This window comes from Gallus gallus, chromosome 3 (assembly GCF_016699485.2).
Source record: "Gallus gallus isolate bGalGal1 chromosome 3, bGalGal1.mat.broiler.GRCg7b, whole genome shotgun sequence".
Classification (NCBI taxonomy): Eukaryota; Metazoa; Chordata; class Aves; order Galliformes; family Phasianidae; genus Gallus; species Gallus gallus.
In genome coordinates, this window is record NC_052534.1 from 11,759,102 (window position 1) to 11,785,424 (window position 26,323).

The 26,323-nt window shown below is 42.3% G+C and overlaps 1 protein-coding gene across 3 annotated transcripts in view; it reads right to left on the reverse strand.

Moving 5' to 3' along the window:
* Positions 1 to 20,443, reverse strand: part of PCSK2 (proprotein convertase subtilisin/kexin type 2) — a 97,391-nt gene extending 76,948 nt beyond the window's left edge. The window contains exons 1-3 of one of the 3 annotated variants that reach the window (XM_046939646.1): positions 19,994 to 20,113; positions 17,358 to 17,474; positions 2,265 to 2,369 (exon numbers count right to left, since the gene is read on the reverse strand). Coding sequence is in view for 2 of the 3 variants with exons in the window: in XM_004940214.5 (XP_004940271.2) it covers positions 2,265 to 2,369; positions 19,994 to 20,188 (300 nt within the window). In the remaining variant the exon portion in view is untranslated. Of the gene's footprint in view, positions 1 to 2,264; positions 2,370 to 2,780; positions 6,507 to 17,357; positions 17,475 to 19,993 lie in introns of those variants that run through there. The other 2 variants (XM_004940214.5, XM_040697849.2) reach the window with 2 other exon arrangements.
* Positions 20,444 to 26,323: the final 5,880 nt, after the last annotated feature.

Consider the following 26,323-nt stretch of genomic DNA (forward strand, 5'->3'; position numbering starts at 1 on the left):
AAATTTGCAACTGATTACAAAAGAGGGGTTTCTGAACAAACCTCATGTGGCATCATTATGCACGCCTTCACCTGCTGCCAGTACTGCTTCAGGCCTCAGCGATACTGTTCTATAAAATAATGTCAAATTAATCATATTTGAGGCTGCTCCTCCAAATAAATATTGGATCTCTTCTAGGAAGTTATCTTAATAACATTCCACTCCTGCCCTCTGGACAGCAATGACTTTTATCATGAGAAGGCTCTGTATGTTTAGCATATCTCCAAATTACTTTGGTAAAAACATACAGTAAATTTTATGCATAAAAGCTTTTTGAAGCTTTTCAAAAGTCAAGTAGAGCATGAAGATGATGCAGTAACCTGCTTGCATAGTGCTCTGCCATCTATCTCTCCAGACTCTTGAAAAACTGACATGGTTCCTCAAGGGACTTCCTTGATTAAAGAACATTAATTAATTGAGTGAACATCTGTGCTGTTTTTCAACTAATAATTAAGATTAGTGAGGAATCGTAATCTCTTTAAAAGTGAAAAGGATACAGAACAACTGCAGCCCACTATCTCACAGAATTTGAGTAGGGCTGAGCAACTATGTCATTTGCCACAGTGGTTCCCAAGAGATTTGGAAAGCTGTGTGGTGGAAGCAGTCAGTTTGCTTCCTTGCTAGCCCAACCACAGGAACATTTTATTTTTGGCTTCATGTGTTAACATATTAACCATGACAGTGCTGACATCTGTTGCTAAACAAAATTCAGTATAAATGGTCCAGAAAACTGCCGTTAAACTCAGAAACTATTTTTGGAGTTTGAAATTAAGGACTGTCAACACAACTGATGCTTCCACTTACGCACAAAAATGACAAGAATTTTAATGATTTCCCAGAATTCCACATACAAAAGAAAGGATGAAAATAAAAGTAACGATTTTAAGCGCTCTCAAACTCAAAAACCAACCAACCTATACGGTATCATTAGAACTCAAAGATTACCTAACAGGGCTAGATGAGAGACTGTCCTACCGCTTATGGAAATGAAATAGTCCTTCTATTCCACTTCCATCTCCTAGTGCAACCCACAAGGCTGGGGCACACCTAGGATCATTCTTTTCCTCATAGAGGAAATAGTCCAGATTATTTTAATACAGGGCTTTATTCACTGAAACCAAGGAGAGCAAAGCCTTTGGTCTGCAGCACCAGAAAGAATTACAGAATCACAGAATTGCAGGGGCTGGAAGGGACCTCAAGAGATCATTGAGCCCAACCCACTGCTAAAGCAGTTCCTTACAACATGTCACACAGGTAGGCATCCAGGTGGGCCTTGAGTACCTCCAGAGAAGGGGATTCCACCACCTCTCTAGGCAGCCTGTTGCAGTGCTCTGGCACCCTTATCATAAAGAACTTCTGCACGTTTGTATGGAACTTCCTAAGTTCTGTTTTAGGCCATTACTCCTTGTCCTATTGCTACACACCACCAAGAGCCTGACCTCATACATTTGCCTCTCACCTCCCTTTGGATACTTATAAACATTAATCAGATCAGCAAAAATGAGATTTCAGTGCATGCGACAGAAACCAACTAAGAGTCTAGAGACCACAAATATTGGAAGACTGCAAAAGAAAGCATTTCTGAAAGAGAAAATAGACTAATTTAAGCTCTTTTTAATACTTTCTTAGACACACTAAGTCTAGAGGTAGCACATCCAATTGCCAGTCTGGAACAAGTACAGGAGCGCTCAGCCTGAGGCTGAGGCTGCAGTGAGCATCAGCAGGCCCAGGACTGGCCACACACATCCCTGTTAGACGTGGGCGAAGAACCACTTGAAACTTCTGCAAAAGTGGGAAAATTACTTTGGGAATTCATCAGATCTTGCCTCCTGTGGTGTCACAATAATTACAATCTTATGTAACCTTTTCTCTTTTTTCTATTCATTTTTTCATTTTCTTAAGTGTTCCAATAACATATAATATCTGGCAATAAAATTATCTGGATAAAATTATTCTCTCCTCTTTTTTTGCTTGCAGCACAGAGTTTAAAGCCTACTGAAGGATTAAAAATTAATCTATTTGCTGTCATGATATCACTCCTCAAGCTTATCTACTTTACTTGGGCAGCAAGTGTACTTTTTGTGTCACTGGCCCCATTCCAGCCCAGTATTATTCTGGTGTTACAACTCAGACGAAAACAAAGAATGTGCTATTGCCAGCCTGTAGACTTCAAAAAATAAAGCACAACAACCTGTGACAGATACAAATGATGTAAAAACACTTACCCTGGAATCCTTTTCCAGATGAAGCTTATGTTGAAAACTTCGTCGTCTTCTGGCCTTGGCAATGCCATTGTGATAGAAGTAGTAACCAGTATCTAGAAAAGGGAGCTGAGGAAAAGAGAGAAAAACACAGAGTTACCAGCCACTAGTAAGGATGTCATGGAAAATGCTACCTGTGAGGTGACTCAGGAGTCTACAAAACGAGACTTGTGAGGAATTACACAATGCCCAAATCTCTCTTGAGAACATCACTTCCAAGTTACTTTTGAAAGGTATGCCCAGCAGCATTAAAGTTATTTGCTGCAGTTTTACAGTGTATAACTTGTATGCACACTTGGTATTATTTTCACTTTCAGTTTAAGGTTACCAGCACCAATATTTCTGAAGGGCAACCTCCTACTTCCTGAAAGGATGGAGTAAAAGAACAAAATAAACTGCAAATGATTTGAAACTACTACAGACCATCCTCCAACGGTAAGGTGCTACACAAGTGCCTTTCCAAGTCATTAGAATGCATACCATAACTGCCAGATCCTGGGATGAATAAGGGCAGCAGGATCCTGTCGTCATAAATGAGACTCCATACCTGTATACGGGTACATGCAATTCACAGATATAGTTTTCCTGCTATGACAGTATTTCCTGTTTCATTACATTTATCACAGTATCTGTTGCAGTTCTGCAAATGTATTTTGGCATTTGTGTGGAGTAATGTGGGAATGTAAGTTTCTCAGGGAATTCTGAAAGTTTAAAATTTGGTCACATTTCAAAAATGACTGAGATTTAACTTTTTTTTTTCCTGCAAAGTCTTCTTTTTAAGCTATTTCAAACAGTCTGTGTCAATGAAATCAAAGCGATCCATTTTTACTTTTAAAATCCCACTGTGTGTGATACAATAATGCAAAGGAACTTTAAGAAAAAAAATTCAAAGCATTCTGTTCTGATACAAAGACCTCCTTCTAACTGCAGGTTAAGCAGATTTCATCAAAATCATTGTGGTCCCTTGGAGCTGAGTCTCAGCTCTGTCTGAAGAGCTTTTCTGGGCAAATAACCAGAATATCTTGTATCAGCTTCATACACACGTGCAGAACAACACAGCTGAATCTGAAGGAGAAACAAGACTACAAAAGGCTCACATCAGTGGCCACAGAAGTCCTCCCTCATAGCTGTGCCTCTTAAGGCTCCAATTCTGTTCAGTCTTAGCTAATTTTTTAATAAACGGATTCACATTTCATGTTTTGAAAGTTTAGATCTGGTAACTTCACAAAATGGATAATAAGTTGATTTTATGATGCAGAGTTTGTCAACGGATCCGGCTCTTGAGAAAATGGCTCTTCTTTCACATAGGATATATAACACCCCAAAAATAAGCAGAAAAAAAAGCAAATCTAAGTAGCCAGATCAGTTACAGCTTGAAATACAACTAGCTGTGCTAACCATTAACATCCATCAGAAGCTGTGGCCCAATTTCCCCTCTAACTCTCTCAGTGAAACCAGGCTGCTTTCCTTCTTCCTGTCTCAGTATCGAACACTCAAATCCATTCCAGGCAAATATCGATCTCTATGTTCTTCCATTAAGGAAGACTCTCAGCAATATTGGAGATATCTGGAAGGATAGTGAAGATACATGACACGTACTCATTCATTTTTGGTGTAGGATTAGTACCAACTAGAATGAGGAAATATACCATACAGTAAAACTTTATAGTCAGTGTATTAAAGTATAACCACACGGGAAAGCAATAACAGTATCACATGGAAGCAACCAGATCCACGGACAAAATCACAGGTAGTCTTGAAGCACTTAACTGATTATTCTGCTCCTTCCATAGACCATAGAATAGCTTGGGTTGGAAGTGACCTCAAAAACCACCCAGCCCCAACCCCTGCCATGGGCTGGCTGCCTCTCACCAGCTCAGGCTTCCCAGGGCCCATCCAACCTGGCCTGGGGCACCTCCAGGGAGGCCAGGGCCTCACCACTCTAATAAATATCCAAGTAATCTTCAGGAAACTCAGTTGTTTCACAGTTGGCAGTTTTTGTACTCCTTCAGTGAAGCTGTGGGTGGACAGACAAGAAGGGGGCTAAGCTAGGCAAGAACTGAAACATGGCATGATCAAACACCATGAGTTGTGAATAACAGCAAAAATAGCAATGTGCAGGAAGAATCTAAACTCTTCAGTAAATCTTTAAAATATAGGGAGGCAGGGAAAGTCAGATGCCAGCAAAGTGCCTAAGAAGGTGCATGCATTGATGAGGGTTTTGCAATGAAATCCATGAATAAAGCAAGCAGCCACTGAAGTGTTTCACGTTCAACAGAATCCTGTGACTGACTCAAAACTCCAAATGCCAGGATGCTGGAACTTGATAGCTGGGGTTTCTTTTCCTGCCATTAGGTTCTCTGGGAGCTCAATTCTGCTTTGGAGTTCAGCATGACTGCATAAATACTGCACGTAACAATGTGAAATGAAAACCAAAGGGCTCACATGCACCACAAGCCCTGAAGATCCACCAGCAGTAGCTTACTCTGTAATACGTTCACTGTAAAGCTGGAACTGAATTGGAGTAGAATCCTATTTCAGCAGCAGACTGTGCACAAAACATGGGTGAATAATTCACTCAAACTTGTGGCTCTTTTTGTAAGAAGGAAACAAAGCTTCCTGCCCTCACTCAAAAACTAGCAATTATGTAAGATTACTAATTACTGGAAAGCACTTTAATTTTCAAGTAAGAAGGATCATTAAGAGCAATAAGAAATAGGCCTACTATTGCCTTGATGCATAAATAAAACAGACACTGAGAAATTCAAGAACTGTGTAACGTAATGACCTGTATAAAATTACTGGTGAAAAAGACACAAGCAAAAACAGAATCACTAATTGAACATAGCAAGGAGAGCAAGCCCTTATCTGTCAATCTGTGCCAACCTTTTCTTCAGCTTTGCAACTGCCCTCATGAAGTACTTTACCTCCTTCCAGAAAAGAATGAGGACCAGAAAATTACTTTGGAAGTTTCAGTGTTCAACTAAGTGGAGCAAAGAAAATAACTCTTTAAATGGAAGAGGCTTATCTAGAAAGGGAAATGGCTAGGATCTCTGCTTTTATCAGATTACTGCTGCAACAGAGCAGTACAGGTGCAATTAGTACTGAAATAAAAATAAGATAAACTCGTGGTCCGCAGTCTTCCTGCACTCCCCTCCTTTCATATGCAATCTTTCTCATGCAGGAAATTTACTTCGTGCTGTCCTAGATGCAGCCCTCAAGAAAAGGGGCTGCAAATAGGCATCTAGGATTCTACCCTGCTTGCATTGCTTCTGGGCTGCTGAACTCTGTTACAGCCTGTCAGCAAACAACTGCTCCTAATGAGGACTCAGGTGATGTACCACGCAATAGAGAAAGAGACAAAAGGGAAACAAAAGGCACAGTACACTGCTGAGCCTCCAGCAGCAGATCTGCTCCAAGAAGGAAAAGCAGTCATAGGATACCCTCTTCCCCACAGGCACAGATCAGGGTAGCAAGCAGCTCCCTTGGAGTGGATGTCCATCCCACTTTGTCTGCTTGACAGAGAAGGTCCAGGTGCATTTCCTTGTCAGTCTTGTATTGGAAAATGCACAGTGGCATCAGATCTAATTTTGTCTGTCTAAAAGCACAGGACATCAAGATCAGCTCACAGCAGTGCAGCAGTTTAAAGAAAAGAAGCCACGGAAAGACTAAACTCCAGCTGTGTCCCTTACCTAAACCAGTAGCGTCTGTTCCACCTCGGAGAGACACAACGGCGGGGAAAAAAGGTACAATCTAGCCAGGAGTTTATGTTTGCAGCAAATGTATTATAAAGCACCAATAAACACTAACAAAATATTGACTAAAGCCATCAGCGGGATCACTATTTTACCTTGACACAGTGATTTCCAGTACTCACAGCCTGTCTCTAGATTTAAGAAGTGACAAATGCAATGCAAACCCAAAGAGGAACCTTAGTTCCCAGGCTTATCTTTCCCATCAGATGGCACTGACTTGCTTCAGGGCTCTATTTCCCATATGTCTCACGAGCAAATTATGGCACACACAGCAAGCAAGAACAGACAGGATAGCTCTGTCCTGTTCAAAGGGGTCTTCTCTCTGCCTAGGCTTCATGTGCAGTCTCTGTCCTACTGTACCCTTTAACACAGCATCCCTGAAGAACTCCTCTGGGTTTTGTGTCTCATTTCCAGAGATTCTTCCCCTATACTAAATTATTCTAAAATAGTAAATAACAGATTACTTGAACCTATTGCTATGACTCCTCTCCCAAGTCTCTTCTTTGAGGCTCCTTGAGCACAAACATGGGGCTGGTACATATGGGTACAAACCAAGACTGATGCTGAAGAAACCTTTTATCTGCTCTGAGGAAAAAAACCAACTATCTGCCCTCAATTAAAAAAAGTAAAGCATACTAACACGAAGCATCTCTCCTCAACTAGCCTAAGCACAGCTCCTGCCTTTAAAAGGGGCCACAGTTCTCCACAGGTGAGTTTTCATCCCATTACTGCTCAATTCATCCCAATACTGCTCTATAACCCAGACCTGGCACAAGAAAATGTGTTTGGAGCCTTCCTGGGCCCCTCAGGCCCTGCTCCTTCAGTTGCCATTATAGCTGAAGCACAACGAAGTGCCTCACAGCAGAAATTAGAAACCTTTTAGAAACCTTTTCATCCTAGCTTCACCAAATGCACCGAGGATGCTTATAAATATTCAATATGAATTTTTAAAACTCTTTCTCTCATTTTCCCTCACTCTGATTAGCATTAGAAATCGTTTTACTTTTAAATATACAGATGGGAGCCAAATCTGAAGTCAAAGGCACTCACTCACTATAGCGACGAGGACCACATACAAGTAGAGCCAGCTAGAAACTCAGGCAGCTCGAGGCATAGAAATAGAACAGAACAAAGGACGAATAATTCAAAGTACGGATTAATTCAAATGGTGGTAGAGAAGTGTGGAATAGCACATAGGGATAAAGCTTTGCCAGAGCTTGCTCAACATGAAGTGCAGTCCATGGTGTGCCCAAGGCCCCAGGCAAGGATTGTACACTTTCTCATTAGTTCATTATAATTACTCAAAAGCCTCAGCCAAAGGAGGTCAGGTAGAATCCACACAAGCTCCAAACAGCCTTGAAGGCTGCAGCAACCAGGCCCCAGGGTTGAATGTTCTGACTTGGTCTTCCTGGCCCACTGTACTTACTGTGCTACATGTTAGTCAGTTGTCTCCATCCAAGTAATAATCAAACCTAACCCTATTTATCTTGGCAAATTTGGCAGGTGGAGCTTTAATGCTTCCAAAATGTAAATCTCATTAAAACATCCGTTATACACAAGACGATGCCTGAGAAGTCAGCTGAGATTCACACTGTTCAGAATTTCTTCTACTGACTAATTCAGAAGTGCCTGGCTTAGCTACTTACATATATTCTTACCTCTGTTGTACGTTCTTCCAATCAACAAGCAGTAATAAAAAAGGATTGTGGCTACTTCGTCGAGATCATTGGTCTGTTCTTCCTTTTTCCAGAAGTCAATGGAAATATTATATCCTTGTTCCCATGCATATTATATGTTATTCCCAGAATATTGGTTATCTTTAAGAACATAGTAACGCTGCTTAAAAGTTGTATTAAGTCTTTCTGGAGCCACCAATAATAGTTTCCAATGGTTCCTGAAATGTTCTTTCCTCTAGAGACATTATAAATGCAGATGTGATATCCAAAGACTCTGCTGAATAGTATTACATTTTATAAGGCTTTTTCTAGCCCCTTTTGAATATAGCAAGCACAAGATTAAGGTAAATACCAAAGGTAAACACAGAAAATCAATGGAAGAAATGGGACCGGTTTCTGACTGACTAGAATTATGCTTACATGTCCAGTCTGTCCATGTGAAATTCAGAATTTATGTGAGCTCCCTATACAATTCACCACAAAGAAAAAAAAAGGCACTTTCAGAGCATGATTCATCTGACCTATTTTAGGTGACCATGCTAGATGAGCAGAGCCGTGCCCCAGGAGCATCTTTTTTTTGCTCCAGAGCCTGTAAAAAGAGCACATCTATCCATATTCAGGGTAGGTCAATTCTGATATCAGAAGTATAATTCTCAATTTCTCATTAGTATTGTTCTTACTGTTGCTATCACACACAGTGCTTGCAAGCGCTTGCAAGAAACTGCCCCATTGGTTTGGTCTCAAGTTCACAATGTTTGGAATTTGATTTACAATTGAATGACTCTAAGCTTTTATGTTTTATTGTGCTCACATCACTTAAGTTTGTCACTGAAGAGCTTTATCCTGAAAGCCTGCAACAGTCATGTAAGTCATCAGCAACAAGGTTGTGGATTTGCTGTGAGTTTTATCAGTGAATTGTACAAGCCATTTCAGGCTTTTAAAAGAGACATTTTACTTTAGATGAATGGATCTGTGCATTTTAGAGTTTTATCTGTTACTCCCCATTAACCACAGAACACATTATTGATTCTATCACGTGCATTGCTGAATACAGCCAAAGCAGGATACTTCTTGGATTTACAGATGAATGTCCTTGCTTATACACCAGCACTCACATTGGACCATATGGATTGATGCAGACCATCGTTACCTGGAGTTGGTGATTGTTACTGTTGGATTGAAAGCCTTAAGTGAAGGCTAAGTAATCATCATCATGTCCTCAAACACAGATGTTGAGGATCATGTGAGAAGAAGAGTACCAACAAAACAAGCAAAAGCTACACTAAACAAAAAACCCATACCCAGAAAAGCAAACAGAAATTAGACTCAGACATTCTTTGGAGAAGTATCTGTCCTTAAATTTAACTTCCTTAACTTGCTCCTGCTAGTAGATCAACCATGCAGTATAAATTACATCACAGCCAGAAAACTGGTCAGTATCTGACCCTGTTAACTAATTAGTTCATTTAACACATGACAGTTAATGTTTTAAGAAAATCAGGAAAAAAAAAAAAAAGATGGTACCCCAGAAGTAGATCTGCTACTTTTATATTTTACAACCAAAGGCTAACAAGACTAATGCTATTCACAGTTGTCTCCTAACTGGAGAAACAAGGTGCCTTTGGGTCTCCTGCTGCTCTTTCAAGGCCCTGCTGTGTTTTCAAAGCATCTCCCAAGATGGTAATACTTTGTGAAATTTTTCACACCTCAAATATCCTCCCCACCAAGATTATCCTGTCTAGGAGCATTTAATTTTCCTATTCCCTCTTGGCTCCTTTTTCCCCCCCATGGTGGCACTTATAGGACAGAACCAGAACTAAGACTCACAAGGCATGGTTTTCAATTATAAATTAAATACTCCTTGCAGCTTAGCCCTGGCAAGTGCCCTGAGATGCTGGGCATCCTCTGTTTCTACTAATACTAGGAGAATCTTAGGCAATTACAGCTGTTAATATTCTTGTTTCAGTTGCATGTAAAATAGCATAGTCTAATAAGTACTTGTTTACTGATTTTATTTATTGGTAGAATTCATTTAATTAATGTTTGCACAGCACTACTGAAACTACAAAATGCTAAGTGCCATTGTCAATACATATTAGTGGGTAAATCTATATGTATATATCAGGTATCTCTTTAACAACAGATATTTGGTAAATATTTTAGTATGATTAAATAATACATGATAAATCTCTTCTTTGTATCAGCACGTGATAGAGAAAACTCAAATTATAAATAATGGTTTAGTTATAGTTTGCACATTTCAGTGACCATGGCTTATTTCTAACAAAGGTAGATCAATACTGACAGCAATTAGTACTAACTAAAGTTGTTTTCCCTCTCTTCCAATCTACAACACAACTCCCTGTCCTTTTAAGGACATAACCAAAAAGACTCCTATTGTTACTCCAAGTTGCCGTGTGACATCAGCTGTAAGAACAGGGAGATAAAGCACTTGAAATAAAGTTTGCTACATTTGAAACATGGCATTAAGATATAGCTTAACCCTGCTAAAAATAACTGGCATCTGCATCTCAGAGATGGAGAGGGGATAAGACACAGCTACTCAAGGACACTCACTCTGAATTTCAGCAAAGCGTTATTCAGCATTATTTTTAAATCAGTGTCCACACAAAGCGTGTAGGACAAGTGTGTGCAAGTGCTCAGCTAATGCAGTGCCTAAAAGCGAAGTCATGAACTCAAACTCTAAGGAAATACGGCTATAAAAGCAGCTCAGACCAAAATAAGGTGGCTACTGACAAGAACTACTCAAGAAAGCACAGAAGAGGTGAACTGTACTAATGCAAAGATGCTGGCCCTTCCCAACACTTAAGGAAGGCTCATAACTCTTTCTTTACAAACCCTTTATTCTCCATGTCTGTTTAATGTGAGGCTGTCAAGCAATAGCTGATGGATAGAAAGTGCTTCTCAAGGAAGTTTCTATTGCTAGACCACAATGAACAAGTCTTCCAGTTCCCAGAAAAAAAAAATCAACTTCTGGAGAAAAAAAAATAGATGCTGTATGGGAGAAAAGCTGATGGTCAGCAGTTAAAAACAAAATTGTCCCATTAAAAGACGAAAGAAAAAAAAAGTCAAGGTACTAAGTTTGAAAAGAGCAGTTCAAGGAAGGTTTGAGAAAATATTTTCAGTGGAGCCAAGGAAAAGTAACATTTCAGAGCATTGCTGTTTTCCTTGCTTTTGTGAAGTTGCTTGACTGTGGCAGCAGAAAGTCATGGACATTCATCCATGTTAATAGAAGACCATGTCAGAGATGAATATATCCATTACTCACATCATCAAGAACTGGATACAACTCATCTCAGCTCCAGTATGTCACTGTATGATCATCACTTCACAATGGAGGCTAACAGCTGTGAGTGGGTTCAAGAGCTCTGTTTCTGATGGTAAATAAAAGATAAACCAAATCTGCCCCAATGTTAGCAATAATGATGAGAAAGGAAAGCAAATTGCACCACCACCTCTTTCCCTTCCTCACTGACCTTTCAGTCAACAATGAAATGTCTTCTTACTATTTGTTACTTCCAACTGATGGATGACAAAAGTTTATTGCTGACAGAAATTGTGGTCAACCCAGCATGTGCTGATCTTTCTTTATTACATCAGTTAGGCATGGAAAATATAGGTTTTTAATTAATTATTTAAGCATGCTTCAGTTTTTGGAGATTGAAATATTGGTTTCCTCTATCAATATATTTAATGTGGATAAAATGTCTTCAGTTAGAAGGGAAAAAAGGTATTTTATATAAGGAAATTGAGCATTTTAATCCCATCAGAAAGAAGACAGAAAAAACCTGTATCAGTTCTGCCTGGACTTCATTCTGAACTGTATCTGAATTGCATGAGAAATGGAAAGGTTTTACAACTAAAAGGAAAGTACAGTCACCTGTGAAGTTTTAGGGTCTAAATGGTAATGCAAAAATCAATAGACTGAAATGCTGTAAAGATCAATCTTCAGATGATGCCCAGACTCACAACCATCATTTAACCAGTGTAAACAACTGATTTTCATCATTACTTTTTTTTCCCCCTCTAGTCTGCAAATATTTTCAAGGCCCCAGTTCATCACACTTCTCCACCCAAACTCAGAAATGACAATCATGCATAACAGTTGATTCAGAGTAACTTCTAAATTGCTGAATTTCACTGACAGACATTTTTTAAATTAACTGACATGGGAAAGCACGAGGTCCCCGTGGGGACCAGTAAAGGTTATAGCTAATTCACCACATCTTGGATGCAGCTGGAAGCCTTAGGCAGAAGCTTCTGCCGTACTCAGCTCTGCACAGTGAACAACGAATGAAGGGTTCAGCAATAGAGCCATTTCAGGCTTGCACCAATTCATTTCACCTGTGTTTCATAAAGGATGAATAGGCAGAAAGGAGGATGCTCTGTTATCAAGAAAGCATACACAATAGCCCATCCTCTCCTCTCCACTCCTCCTCTCCCCCTTCTTTTTAAAGCTACTTATCTGATAGTTTCAACTGTTTAGCTCTAGTTTGATATTGAATACTCTTCCCTGATAACAGGGCCTGTTTCTCTACTACATCATTAGTACATATATAGCTGTTGGGTCTCAGTTTTCACAATCTCATTGAGTACTCTAGGAGAAACCAGGTGTGACACAGAACAGTACCCTTTTACTCATCAGGTAAGCAAATAATCTAGTTCAGTCGTGAGCACTGGTAATGCACTTTTGCTGACTGGTTTGATGCAAACACTGAGGTCACTCTTTCCATTTGATTTCTGTGAACGAAGAAATTAGGGATGTAACATTTACACAAAAGTATTGTTTGAGAAGATAGATAATGCATGATGGAGAACATTATGTCCCTGTTCACTTCTTGAGTGACTAAAGTAGTGCTACTGCTATCCATTTGAGCTGTTTACAGCCCCATATATAAATGGTGAGGCTGAGCTAGCTTGTATTCCCTAATTCCAGGTACAAGCTCACACTGCTTGAAAACACAGCCAGGGCTCAGTGGAACTAGACTCAGAGTGACTGTTATAACTTCATATCCATATCAGGTTTCATCATGCAGAAAAGCACAAGGTGGTTGTGCAGAATTTCACACAGCTCACTGTCCCAAAGCACAGCCCAGGACCTTTTCAACGAACTTACAAGAGCTAAGCACAGAGCTCTCACTGATTTATAGCAAGAGTGATGCACCAGTCTACTTTAGGCTACTTGGAGAAGCCCTGTCTTTGACAAAGAGTCAAGCAGTTTCACTTCCTCCCACCAGAAGCCAGTGATAGATGGAAGCACCAGGCTGCTCGCTGCAATATTTATAGCCACCATCCTGTAGATGCAGCCAGCATCCTGTAGAAACCTGACTTACTATTTGAAAAGCAGAAATTAAAAAAAGAAAAAAGAACAGAACTTCCTGTTGACTAGGACAGCACTGCATGGCAAAGGTAAACTTCACATCCATACAGTCCAACCATTCATTACTGCAGCCCTCACAGAAATTAGCCACTTGTCCTAAGACCAGACCTGCACAAGATGGTTTTCTTGCTCTAGTATTTTAACAGGAGCTGGCACAATTTATCTTTCTCTTAATCATTTTGGCTTGATTTCCAGCTCACAGAAATTTCCACAAACATGCTCATGTCTCAGAACTATCTACCAAATAAATCCTACATATATTTCAGCAGCCTCTTTGTAAGTGCTTAATTACAAGCATTTGACACACGAGGCATACAGATTCATTTTAACTGGAATAATTCTATAGATGGATGAAGAAAAGGATCGCATGCAAACTTCCACTTAGCTGCTATGTCCAACATTACCACTATAACTGTTCCAGGAAGCCTGTTGTATTTTACTTATTTTTAAATCACCACAGCCTTACTAGTAAAAGCTCTAGTTTAAATGAAATTTGTGCTGTTATTGCTCTGATCTGGAATTTGTTGAACATGCTAGCACTCCTACATTGATGACAACAGCTTTGCAGTTGGGTCTGCTTCCCATTTTAACTACATTAGTGTTGTTACAGCAGTCTTCTAAGAATGCATGGAGTATGATATCTTGTCGCCTGCCATATTTTGTGAGGACACAGAGATATCTTCCACCTTCACATAAGTTGGCTCTTCGAAAAGATAACATCTAAAAATTCAGGAATCCTACAGTTATCTCCATGCTTCTTGAAGGCACCCAGCCTAGCAGCACAGTCAGTCTCTGGGACCATTTACCTGCTAACAAATGAACACCAGGGGAGACCTCGGGTTCTCAAATCGAAGCACTTTGAGCTGGGAGAGCACTGACAATTTATTTTGGTCTAGAGGTTTGATATTGATGTGAGCTCCCAAGTTGCAATCAAAATGTTCTACCTCATGCAGAGTAACTGAAACCATCTGGTTCTGGTTGTCGCATGGCAGTAAGATCTGTCCATCTGCTCTGATACCAAACTACAGCCATCCAAAACAGGGTTCTTTTACAAAAGCAGTTATCCTTTTGTTTGGGACTGGGGACAAATTTGACTTAAGCATAGGTAACAGCCACAGATATCCACACTGCATCTTAGAGGAACAGCTATCAGACTGCTCTCAACATCTGGAAAACGTGCCCAGAGGAATGACAGCACCAGACAGAGTCCTGGATAGAGCCACTGCATATGGGATCACAGAGCTTCAACATATACAGGCAGTTAATATACCCATACGATGTAGCATCCAGAAATAGCCTGAAAGTCACGTAGGAAAGCTATCTGGGCAAAAGGTAGGAGATGCTAGGCTGCCAGCAGGATGGTATATTCACAGGCAGTGACACCGTGCTAATGGTCTTTGTTTATCTAGCACCAATATTAAAATAACTCAACTATAAATTCCACAGCACAGGTCTGAAATAGCCCCGTGGCAGGCTTGAAGCAAAGGAAAGAAAGTAAGAGTTATTTCTATATACTACACCTGTCTCTCTTGGTGCAGAACACAAACCTTACATGAGTGGCACTGAGATCTCCATGTACCACTGTGGAGAGAAACAAGCTGGGGAGCTAAAGTCACTACATGCAATGCTGCATGCAGCCCCAGGAGGCTGGCTCAGGTCTGGTGGCAGCCAGGAGCTGCCAGAGCTGCTCTCCTTGCCTGAGGATGGGAGGGAGCCGTCAGCAGGAGGCACCCAGCTGCATCCAGGCTTCAGGCACTGATGCTCCTCAGCAGTTGAAGGCCCTCAGACCCTAGAGCTGCATCCTGCAGCAGAAAACCATCCCTGGTGCCTTGCTACCACACCGCAACGAGCTTTCATCTTCTCATTCAAGCTAGACTGCAGCATCATACCACGTTGTTCTGGTGTGAGCACAGTATCTGGAAATGCTGTTCACTTCTTTGTACGTTTTCTCTATTTTTCTCCTTGCCACTGGTAAAACTAATTATAATGTAAATGAAAAGAAATAACTGCACGTCCTGAGTTGGGCTGCAGGGTCAAAAACACAAGTGGGGAAAAAAAGTCTAATGGGGCATTTCCTGGTTTTCTATCACACATCCAATTTTGCCATCGAGTTCAGGCTATATGGAATAAATAAAAACACAGGCAGCTTTACAAGCAAACCATTTTTCATCTGAGCTGTAGCACAGTAAACAAAACAAAACTTATCTGTAAAAGTAAGGTTTAACTTGCATGTCTTGCCAGGAAACAGAACTACACCATGTATTCAAAACAGTAATAGAGCAATTACAGCATGGATCCATAGCAGGGGAGTCTGCCCTTGTTTTGCATTCAAAGAATAAATGCTATAGAAAGCTGACAAGGTAATTATTTTAAACCTCAAACAGAACACTCATTGCCAGCAAGCAGCTGGTTTGGGTCTCCGATAGGGAAGGAGCTCAGCAGATACTGACTGAGGGATGTGCATGCGCATCTGTTTTCTTTATGTGGATAGAGTTCAGCTTTCACATGTATGAGCAAGCACATTAAAGTAACTTGGGACCTTTTGTTCTGAGTTAGCCAGCTGAAGTGTTTGCTACTGGGGCTGCTCCTATGTCCAAGATGAATGCAAAATAGACTATAACAGCAACAACAAAAAAATATATTTCTTTCAAAATGGTGCTTATTTCACATATGAGGCAAACTCCCTGATGCCACAGTATAACTGAATTAATTCCTCTAACACTTCTCTAGAGTGTAAGTAGGAGCCAGTAGGAGTTCCCAGCCAGGGCCCTCCGCAGGCATGGAACTGACGTGGGTCCAGACCCAGGTGGCTATATTCTCTCCACAATTACTTTCTTCCAGGGTCTTTCTGGAAAAATGAGCTATCCATCATTCCCCAGCAGCATGTCTTACCACAGCAGGATAAAACTTTTCCTAGCAGTTAATTGCTTTCCCCCCCTCCTTAACTTGAACGCATCAGCTCAGACTCTTGAAAACTGAAGCATTTTCTTTTATGGTGAGACCTATTGAAATCTTGGTAGCTGCACAATTAGTATTTGCAAGAAATTTCTGCTTGTCTAAGTTTCCTTATACATTTCCTTAGTTACACTGTACCTTCTAGTTCTAGAAAGGCTTTTTCTGTTTCTATAATGAAGGATTACTTTGTGCAAACAAACACCCTTTCCTCTAGGCCAACATAAAATGCAAAGCTAATTAATTATTAAACATGTTAGTGCATGGAAACACGGCAGTCTGAGGCTTGACGTCAAGTCTTCAGAGTCCAATGGGCTTGCGTGGGGAGGACAGGCTTCCTGACTCCTCTCTGCATGGGATGTTCCATTGCTGCAATGTCTGCTTCCACATGAGATGCAGAAGAACTGAGCTGTCCAAATAAGAATTCTGGCTTATTTATGTGTTAAGTTTTGCTTTAGACAAAATGGTGTTTGCACCATGTAAATACACAAAAGCTCCCATCATTTCACCCAGAAACTCAAGGTCAGCTCCATAAAGCTTGGTCCTCAGCGCCCAGACTCCTAAGCAAAAAACAGAAAGTCACAACTGTGACAGTTTACCTTTGTTTCTGTAAGATTTAGAGAGAGCAAGTAACCAGGTAATAAATATATCAAGGAGAACAAAACCAAAAAACCAGCCCAACTATGGGTGACATAACATTCCTCATGTTCTGAAATCCATGAATCACTATTTTAAAACCCGAGGCCACTCAACGCCAACTGTTTAAAACCCTTCACCTCAATTTTACCAGCAGCAGAATATTTAGATATGGTGGCATTTTGTAGATTGGATCTGCCTCAGTGTTGCTGGTGAAATGGAAGAGATGCCTGAGCTCTGATCTTCAGTTATGAGACCTATCCAAACGTTTCTTTCAGCTCCCCTTGATAGAAAGGAATAAGAACCGAAGTGCAAGATCAAAAAGCAGCTTTTTTCAGCCTGCATTAAGAAATGCATTCTGGTGGTAAGCGTGCCAGAAGGCAAACAGAAAAAAGGAAGTTGTTCCTTTCATAGTTCTCACAATTTAACTTGATGTAGCTATTAGGGGGTTGCCTCACGACTCCTGCTTGCTTGAAGACGGCAAGACTAACCACGTTAAAAAAACATGCTCTACCACTGCATTTGTTTCATAGGGAATATACAGAAATAAGTACAATTGCAGGCAGTTTATGTGAGCACCAAGCCCTCCTGAAATAATTAAATGGGCACCTTGTTTAAAGCACGCATTTTAGCCCACCTGAAGTCTTGCAGCAGTGTTGGAACGATGGCAGGGAACACGGCCAAGGAACCAATTAGAAAGCACATCACACTGTTCATGACATCAATCTTCAAGGCAATGTTCTCCCTTGCATTCCTGCAGAAGTTTGTTATTAAATAACTGCAATAAGCACCTGCACACAGTTTGTGTGTCAGTGGAAAAAAACCCACGAGCACTAAAAATATTTAAAAAGCAGCTCCCATGAAGTCACAGGAACACACATCTGTGATATATAAGAAGTATAAAAGCAATCCCTCTTACACACATCTTAAATCCATCCAGAAAATGTCTGCCCTTTACTAACGCCAGGAAAATACCTGCAGTGAAACAAAGGTGACTGCTTTCAGACAACAGTATTTCTCCAGTATTGGTAAGGGTAACCAGATTTGGCTTAAGTAAATAACTCAGTGTATTGTCCAAACAGTACACGTGAAGCATGGAAAGATCACTTCTCCTTGCAGCATATTTTTTCCCTATTTTCCAAGAACGTAGACAGCACATTCCACCCATGGTACTTTCCCCCAGAGTTTACCACTCACAGCTCTGTTTGCATACACATACATGTGTGTGTCCAACTTTTTGCACTGCTGTTATTACTGTTAAAGTAGGCCTGCAGACTGTAAGCTGAGACATTAGATAAGCCTGATGACAGCAGAAAAGATCAGGAGGCTCTTCTGTTCAGCAGTACTGAAGAGACACTGGTGTAGATGGCACACGCTTTTACTGACGCCCACCTATCTCCCTGTTCAGATTTCCCCTGCAGATTGCCATCAGACTCTGATGGATTATCCTCTGACACAGACAGCTAAATGCCAAACTCCACGAGCTCCTCCTGCTCCCTAAAATCTCTGCCTTGCAGACAGCAGGGTGCTATTTTCTCTCACATTTGTAGGCACGGGGTGGGAGGCTTTCTAGCTTTTCAGGGACTGGGATGATGTAACCTGAAAGCCTCTTGGGACAGCACGTGCACAGTACAAGAGCCTTGGCCACGTCCTCCTCACTGTGAGCACACACAGAAGGAACCGCAGCTCTGCTGGGCTTTGTTCTTTGGGACTCCCTCATCCATGGGACACAGCACCCTTGGCGACACATACAGGAAAGCAGATCCTCTCCTTCAATGTACTGCGGGGGCCTCCCTCCAGCTCTTACCAAGACAAGCTAGAAGACTGACTTCCAAGTGGAATCGGTACACATCCTAACAAGCCCTGGGAAGGTAACTGTAACAGCCCAGAAGCTGCTCTTCTTCATTCTACAGCCTCCCCCATCTCTTCCTAACATGGTCACAGCAGCATTTGTAGGCATCTAACTAACGTAAAAAGAAATTCAGCTCCGCAGCAAGGTACCCTTCCCTCCTTCTGAGGGTACCTTCAGAGAGGTACCCCCAAGATAGGATAGAATATGATGAAGGGAGTGCAGGCAAGGAGCAATAACAAGGGAAAACTGTTGACCAAACAACACTATCTACGAAGTTTCAGGTAACAACACCAAATCCCTATAACAGCTCCTGTCCCAAAGGCAGCAGAAGACCAGCCCCCCCACCACCAGGACAAGCCCAAAACAAAGGCATCTTATCAGCAGCACGCATTAGTGGTGTTCAAAGCAAAAATGACATTGTCCTCATTTCTGTAACAAGCTCCCACTGGATTCGAGACGAGGCAGCCCGAGGGAGCGAGTCTCACTTCATAGGACAGACACATAGGTATACCAGGGGATTAAATCATTTCACTTAGTCAAGTTCAGCATGCAATTCCCATTCGCTTCCTTGGAAGCCGGATCGGGATCTCATTGCATAACTACCAGGGAAAGAAAAAAAAAAACAAACATGTAGTGCTCACACAGCTCTATTTCCCTCCAACCAAGTACTGCCTGGGCTTTGAGTCTGCCAGGAATTGTCCCGACCAGGGCGCTGTATTAGACCCACTGACTCTATCCTAAACTGTTCAGAGCTCTGATTACTACTGAAATGTGAGAGATTTCTAGCACAGCAGGGCTCTCCAGGAGCCGGGCAGGGACTCCATGACACCAAAGCTACCGAGTACTTCCTAGGACCTCAGGAGAGAAAACAGCCTCCAATGGAACTCGAAGTTTCCCAACTTACATCAATTTGTGATGAACACTGATTGCATACCACGCTTAACATCAAGTGGATTCTCTGCCCTGACAGTGTCCTATTTCTCCACGAGAATAATAGGGACATGAAGGAAGCTGCCAGCCTCACAAACTTATGTGTCAAAATCCCTAAGAAATCATCCATTTAAATCGTGTGCGAGCTTCTCCATGGAGATGCAGCTTTAATTATTTTCAGCGCTCGGAGCAGTTTCAATTCCAGTCGTGCTCAGGAAGCTCTCGGGCGGCCCGGCCCCCGCTGAGCTCTGCCCCACACCGCTCCCGAGCCCCGCAGGATGGGAGCTCAATTGGAGGATGTTTACGCTGCGAAGTCCAAAGGCGCCGAGCTACCCAGCATGTGGGAAACTCCTCGCCTCCCAGTCCGTGCCGAACGCCCTCCCGGGAGACTGCTGTGCAGCGGCTGCGGGAAGCGGACTCCCGAAGCCGTGCAGCTGCAGGACGCAGCCCGGCTCCATCCCCGCTTCCCAGAGGCTCAGGGCAGCCCTTACCTTGCGCACCCCTCCGAAACCGTGATCCGCCGCCACCCGCTCGGCCTCCGCCTGGTCCCCGCTGTGCAGCTCCACCAAGAACTGGTTGGTGTAGACGGCTGCCCGGGCCGGGGCGCCGAGGGAGAGCAGCAGGAGGACAAGGAGGAGGAGGACGAAGGCGCCTCGCAGCAGCAGCGGCGGCGGCCCCGCCGGCATGGCCCCGCGCTGCGCGCCCGCCGAGGCAGCCCGCGGGGAGGGCGCCGGGTGGGTGAGACGGGGAAGCGGCCAAAAGATAGAAAGGGGAAGGATGCGGAGGGGGGGGGTGGGGGAAGGAAACGAGCAAATAAATAAATAAATAAATTCCCCAGCCAAGGAAGGCGGCGGGAGCTGCCGGGCTGCAGGGGCTGCTCGGGGCGCGGCGGCGTGCGCGCTGCCGGCGCTGCAGCCCCGGCCCCTCCTCAACGCGGAGCCGGCGGAGGGGAAGCACCAGCCGGGAGGGGACACCGCCGCGCTGCCAATCACGGCCGGGGAGGATCGCCCCGCTCCCCCCCGCCCGCGGCTGGCGCTCGCATAGCCCGCAGTTCCCCCCCGCCCAGAGCCTACCCCGCTCAGCATCCCGGCAGCCCCACCCCGAGCCCCAGCGCTGCCTCCCGTGGGGCGGGGGGGGGGGGGGGCGGTTCTAGCGCGGAGCTGTCCCGCATGGCGAGTTCTGACTGCCAGCAGTTGTAAGGCCGGGGGTCGAATGCTTTAGCAGAACGCACCTGGGCAGGTGTTGGCAATTTGCGCGGTCCAGTGCCAGCACCTGGCTCCCGTGGCGAGCCCGATGAACAGCACGTGCACCCTGCCCAGCTGCTCGCAGGGCAGCAAGGGGTCCCCGCGCCCCTTCTGGCACAAAGCAACGCACAGAGAAGTATCAGGGGAAAAACCTCAGGTCCGCCCCCCCCCGTGCTGCACACCAGTGTGTGCTGGCATGTGGAAGTGCGGGGCTCTGGGCTCGAGGAACAAGCTCAATGCGAGATGCAGGGAAAGCAACGGCAGGATTGCACCTGTGCAGACAGCCTGGGATGGGGTCGGTGTGCTGGGGGGATTTCAGAGAGGGGCTGTACCTAAGGGGAAGGGAACTCTGCTGAACAGAAATCTGCCCTGTTCAAAACTCCAAGTGGAAATGAACAGTACAGAATATTCACTGTTCCATTAAGGTATATGATAACCCATTCCTACAACGATGTTTGTTAATTTGTCATGCAAAAAAAAAAAAAAAAAAAAGTTAATCCTCAGATTAGTCCCTGAATGGAGCCTTGGGAACAACTCAGGACAAAGAAAGCACAGTAAGGTAGCACTGCTTTTAAAACAAGTAGTGATAGATTTACCACAATCCACTCTACAAATGGTCCAGTGGAGTACATTACCTAAATCAATTGGGGAAAACAAAAGAAAACAAAGATCACAAGCAAGACTCTTCTTCCATTAACCTCCAAAGCTTTAGAAAATGACAGAAAAGCTCACCATGTGATTGTGGTTCCAAATGAGTGTTAGTTTGCCATGACAAATTATTGATTTCCTTCCTCTGGGTAAAAGAAAATCCCTCTTCAAACAGAAGGGAAATGGTAACTCAGAGCCTGATCCAAAGCCCTTTTAAATCAACAGAAGTGCTGTAAATGAAAGTCTGGTGTTGAGGAAAAAAATAATCAAACACTGGGGAAAGGTAAAATATGAGAAATGACACAATAAAGAAGGAAAACATCTTTGCAGCCTCATTAAGACACTACATCAATAGAATTCTGATTTTAGATGCTTGTTCTTAGCATAAACGTTATTAAAACAACTTTATATGATATTTCTTAAAGCTAAATTGCTTGCTTTCATCAATATTCAGCAATACCTCTCCTCACAACATCTCTCCCAGCATTAAAGCAGACCTTACAGTTTGATTTGTTTCCAGGTGACTCAGGGGCTGAGAGGCTCTCAGATCAGTAACAGCTGCTGGCAATGTCTAACCAGCCAATGGAGGCCCCTCTGGTTTCCATCCACAGCTGTTCCTCACTACGAGAAGCTGAGGGAAATTAAAACTGAAGCAGCCAAATGGGATTTTCTCTACTTTAAAATTTCCTATATGTGAAAATAGATATAAGATTTTTCTTCTCACAGTCACTCTTCCTTTGCTTGCTATCCATTTTGTTACCAGCTCAGAGAAGGAGGAACACCAATAACAAAGGCAATGGAGCAGCTCTCCTGGCTCCATCAAATCAGCAAGACAAGATCCTGCTCACAGCCAGAAACTAGGGCCATATCACAGATCTGGGCAGCAATCTGACTTAGTCACAGCCTATCTTCTCTTATCCCCTGCTGCTTGCTGTTCTGCAACTCAGAGCTACCAAAGAACCTATAGGGCTGGAACATTTCACTGATGAGGAGATGAAACCAACTGGTTCCATCCAAACCTCATGCTGTTGAGCTTGGATGGTTTCAATTATGTTTAAAATAAAGGGAGAGAAAAATACACATTATGAAAGATTGAGTTAAAAAGTCAATTCTGAATAGCACCAGGAAAAGTCTGTTCCAACATGCCATTCAAATAAAAATTGTCTTTCTGAGTTGATGCTTAGAGCGGTTTAAGATCAGACAGCACCACTGGAATTTCTAAGCTGGTACTTTATGTAAGCTGTAGAACTTACATGTATCAATTTTTGCTTCTTTATTTTCTACTTGATGTGGCAGATTTGAGTTAAAAATCAAGACTGCTCCATTACAGCCACTGTGGAGATGTTACAGTGATTGCTTACAGTCATTTGCAAAAAAACCCTGTAACTCTGCCTCTTTAGAATACTGATTGGTCCCACAATGACTACTGGATAGTGGTTTTATTATGAATTTGTGTGCTGACATGCTGAAATTTTACCAAACTTCTCCTCCCCTAATAGTAACTTCAAGGTAGTGATGATGAAGATATCGAGCTAGCACTCCTTCAGTCTCTTTATGTGAAGCACATTTTCCACCCCTTCAACAATTCACATTTAATCTCCTTGATTTGTGAACTACAACTGCTCCAGATATTTCAGCTCCAGATATTTCAGGTCAGGCCAATGCTAAACGGATGTTATATCACTCTCCTTTTCTTAGTGGATACCCAGGATTTCATCAACAAGGGAGTCCAGTCAGTCTCCTTCCCTTTGAGACTCCCAGATGTTTAGCAGAGTACCCAAGCCAACTTATACATCTCTCATCTACCTCAAGCCTTTTTCAGGACTGCTGCTATTACATGCAGCACGGCTGATGATCTTTGTCCCTAGATATATATTACTCTACTTTATTGAAATAGATGTAATTTACTTGCATAGAGCTTTCCAAACAACCCAGATCAGTCAGCACTCCTCTATTTTATTGTTTATGACTTCCTTCTCTAACCTACAAACTTTATCAGCACATTGATGTACTGGATTTAGCAAGGTCTTACAAAGATCATTTCTTGGCCCCAGTCCTCTGGAATATCTCCAGAAACAAATCACCTTCAACAATGATTCCCACTTTGTAATTATACTTAAGCATTTAATCATGTTTTAGTCTGCTTCACAAATGCCATTTTGAGTTTGTATCCAATTTACTCATCAGCGTCATGCAGTATCAAGTGTCTCCCAGATACAACCAATATAGCAGATATGATGGATCAAAAAACCTGCATATTGTTTTTCCAACTACATCAGTTCATCCAGTAAAAGAGACAAAGCTTCTCCATAATCTTGGCTAATCTCACAGAAGGCTAACAAATAACACTACTAGTTTTACCAGTTAAAACTACAACAGTGATTTAAAAAGTGATATAACACTTGTTCAACAATTCTAGATCCCAAATGGGTTGCTGGCTACATCTCTAAGTAACCCTTACATCATATCATCATGACTATTTTACAACCAGTAGTTGGCTTTTAGCACAAGGTTATCAAAGTACTAACATGATAGGTATTTCTCTCTTTGGGAACTGCACAGGATAGTGCCATGCCAAAAAGACCAAAAGGTAAGGAGAAGTTGGAAGAACTCATTTCCTCACTGTGGAAGTCAACTGAGTCCTAAGCATAAGATTGCTTACATCTTCAATTGGTCATCCTAGCAGGTATGCGAGCAGCAGCATTCCGAAGAGATGGACACAATTTCATGTATTACGAGTAAATCACATGAGCATCCTTTTGCACAAGTTTTATTCTCCCTCAAACCTATCTTTGTGAAGCTGTGAACTAAGCATATAACCAGGCTTTAACTGGATTCTGAAGCAGGCTTAAGGATAATGCCTGCATTTGGGGCAACATAAATGAGGCTAAAAAGGCATGAGGAGAGATTTCAAAGGAAAGAATTGGATGCACAGTTTACAAAAAGAAAAACATGGCTTGGAGGGCAGGAGTATTGCTTGTCAGTCATGTTTAGAAGTTATTAGGACAGGGAACAAGTAGATGTATCTAAAGAAAAGTAAGTAGAGCCCTACTTTCTCTGTATATCCAAAACAATCAAGTATTTGTGTAATTGAATGCACACTATAAAGAGAATCAAGTAAATGCCACCAGAAACTTCCATTTGACCCACTGCTGTGAGTTGGCCCACTTTGGCTACAGAATTAAAGCCACTTAGAATGATTCCTGCACAAATATATTAAAGATATGACCGTGCATCAGCCTTGCTGCAGATCATCCTGTGACAGCATTTAAGAGCAAGCTTTACACTGGTTTATTTTGATACTGAGCAGCATCAGGACAAGGAAAGCAAAGCAGACCACAGTAAATGAGTTGAGAGAGAGCACAGCCACTACTGCTTCACGTTGGGCTAACTGCCAAATCAGGCATGGTTGTCTTACAGAGGGTTTTTAGAAAACACATCTGGGCCATTCGAGCACAACAGCAAGAAGACTGCCACATGATGATGCTGAGGAAAACTGATGGTTTTGTGGTGAGGCTCCAGGTTAAAGAGCTTGGGAGACAACTATCTTAGACAACTGCAAGGTCTTCTGACCTATTTTGAAATACCCATCTGAACCTTTTCATTGTCTTATGCTATAGGAATGTTACTGTTATAAACACATTAATGACGACAGTATATTTTGCTTTCTAATAGCTTCTGATTGCTATACTTTCTGTTAAATGTATTTATTGGAGAGAGAAAGCTACAGCAGACACCACTTTCTATGTAAGTTAAGTGTACCCAGGAGGGTTGGCAGCTACCAGACACAGAAATGAAGAATAAAAATGAAATTTTTCATGCCATCACTGCATGGGACTGTACAGACATTGCAAACTTAGAGGACACCAGAAGACTGGAAGCCTAGCCCACACTTTCTAATTAGACTTCAAGTTGCAGGCATAATCCTCACAACACACATTTTTCTATTTAAATGTTTACTGCCAAGCACCAGAGTAGACCAGAATGATAATAATTCTACTAATTTAATGATATGATAATGCAAATAGTAGAAGACTATCAGAAGTGGCTTTCAGCATACACTGACTGCAGGGGAGATGGGCTGAGCAAAGAGAGGCGTAATTTCCTTCCCAATCAGTTTTTGTTTTATTTATTATGTCTAGATGTAAGGAACAACAGAAGGGCTGCTACATAACATGGTGTCTGATAGGCAGAAGGTGAAAGGCATTGAGATAAGCAGTGAAAGCAATCTCTCATGCTTAAGTTTAGGCATATGCTGAAAACCTCACGGATTTCCCTGGTACTACAACATGTACGTCTGTTTACTAAATGGGAATATGATTACCCATGTGCTGAAGTCGTTTCCTGAATCTGACTCTTAGCCACTGCTTAATATCCTCATAGACAAATGTTCAGCTCAGGCAGCCATGGCAGAGAGGTACTAAAAGTAATGAAAATATGTGGCCCATTTATATTAAAGGGATACACTTGTCAGGTTTACCAGGCTTGTTTGGGTTTTATGCTACTGAGTTCTCTGCTGAAGACAGAGTCTGTCTGGAAAGGATGTCTGTGCAAACAATATTAGAGAGCTACTGTTGCTCAGCAGAGCCAGCTTGAAGCAGATGGTTTCAGTGACATTTTAAGAGACAACAATGGTGAAAGAAAGCTCCTAAGCAAAACCTGGAAAAACAAGCAAAGAAACAAACAAACAAACTAGCAGAAAAAGGGAAAAGGGCAGAAGAAAGTAAAGGTAAACAAGATCTCTGAACGGTGTGAATGACCAGGAGAAAGGAAAATTGCCAGATGTGTGAATTTAGGGTAAGAGAGATGAGCCTTGGAGAGATGCCAATGGTGTCCCAAGTGAATTACAGAATGGACTGGGGAAGGTGGGTAGAGAGGGAGGTAATTGCAGTTCATTCAGCTTTCTGTGCCCTTGTAATTGTTCATCCA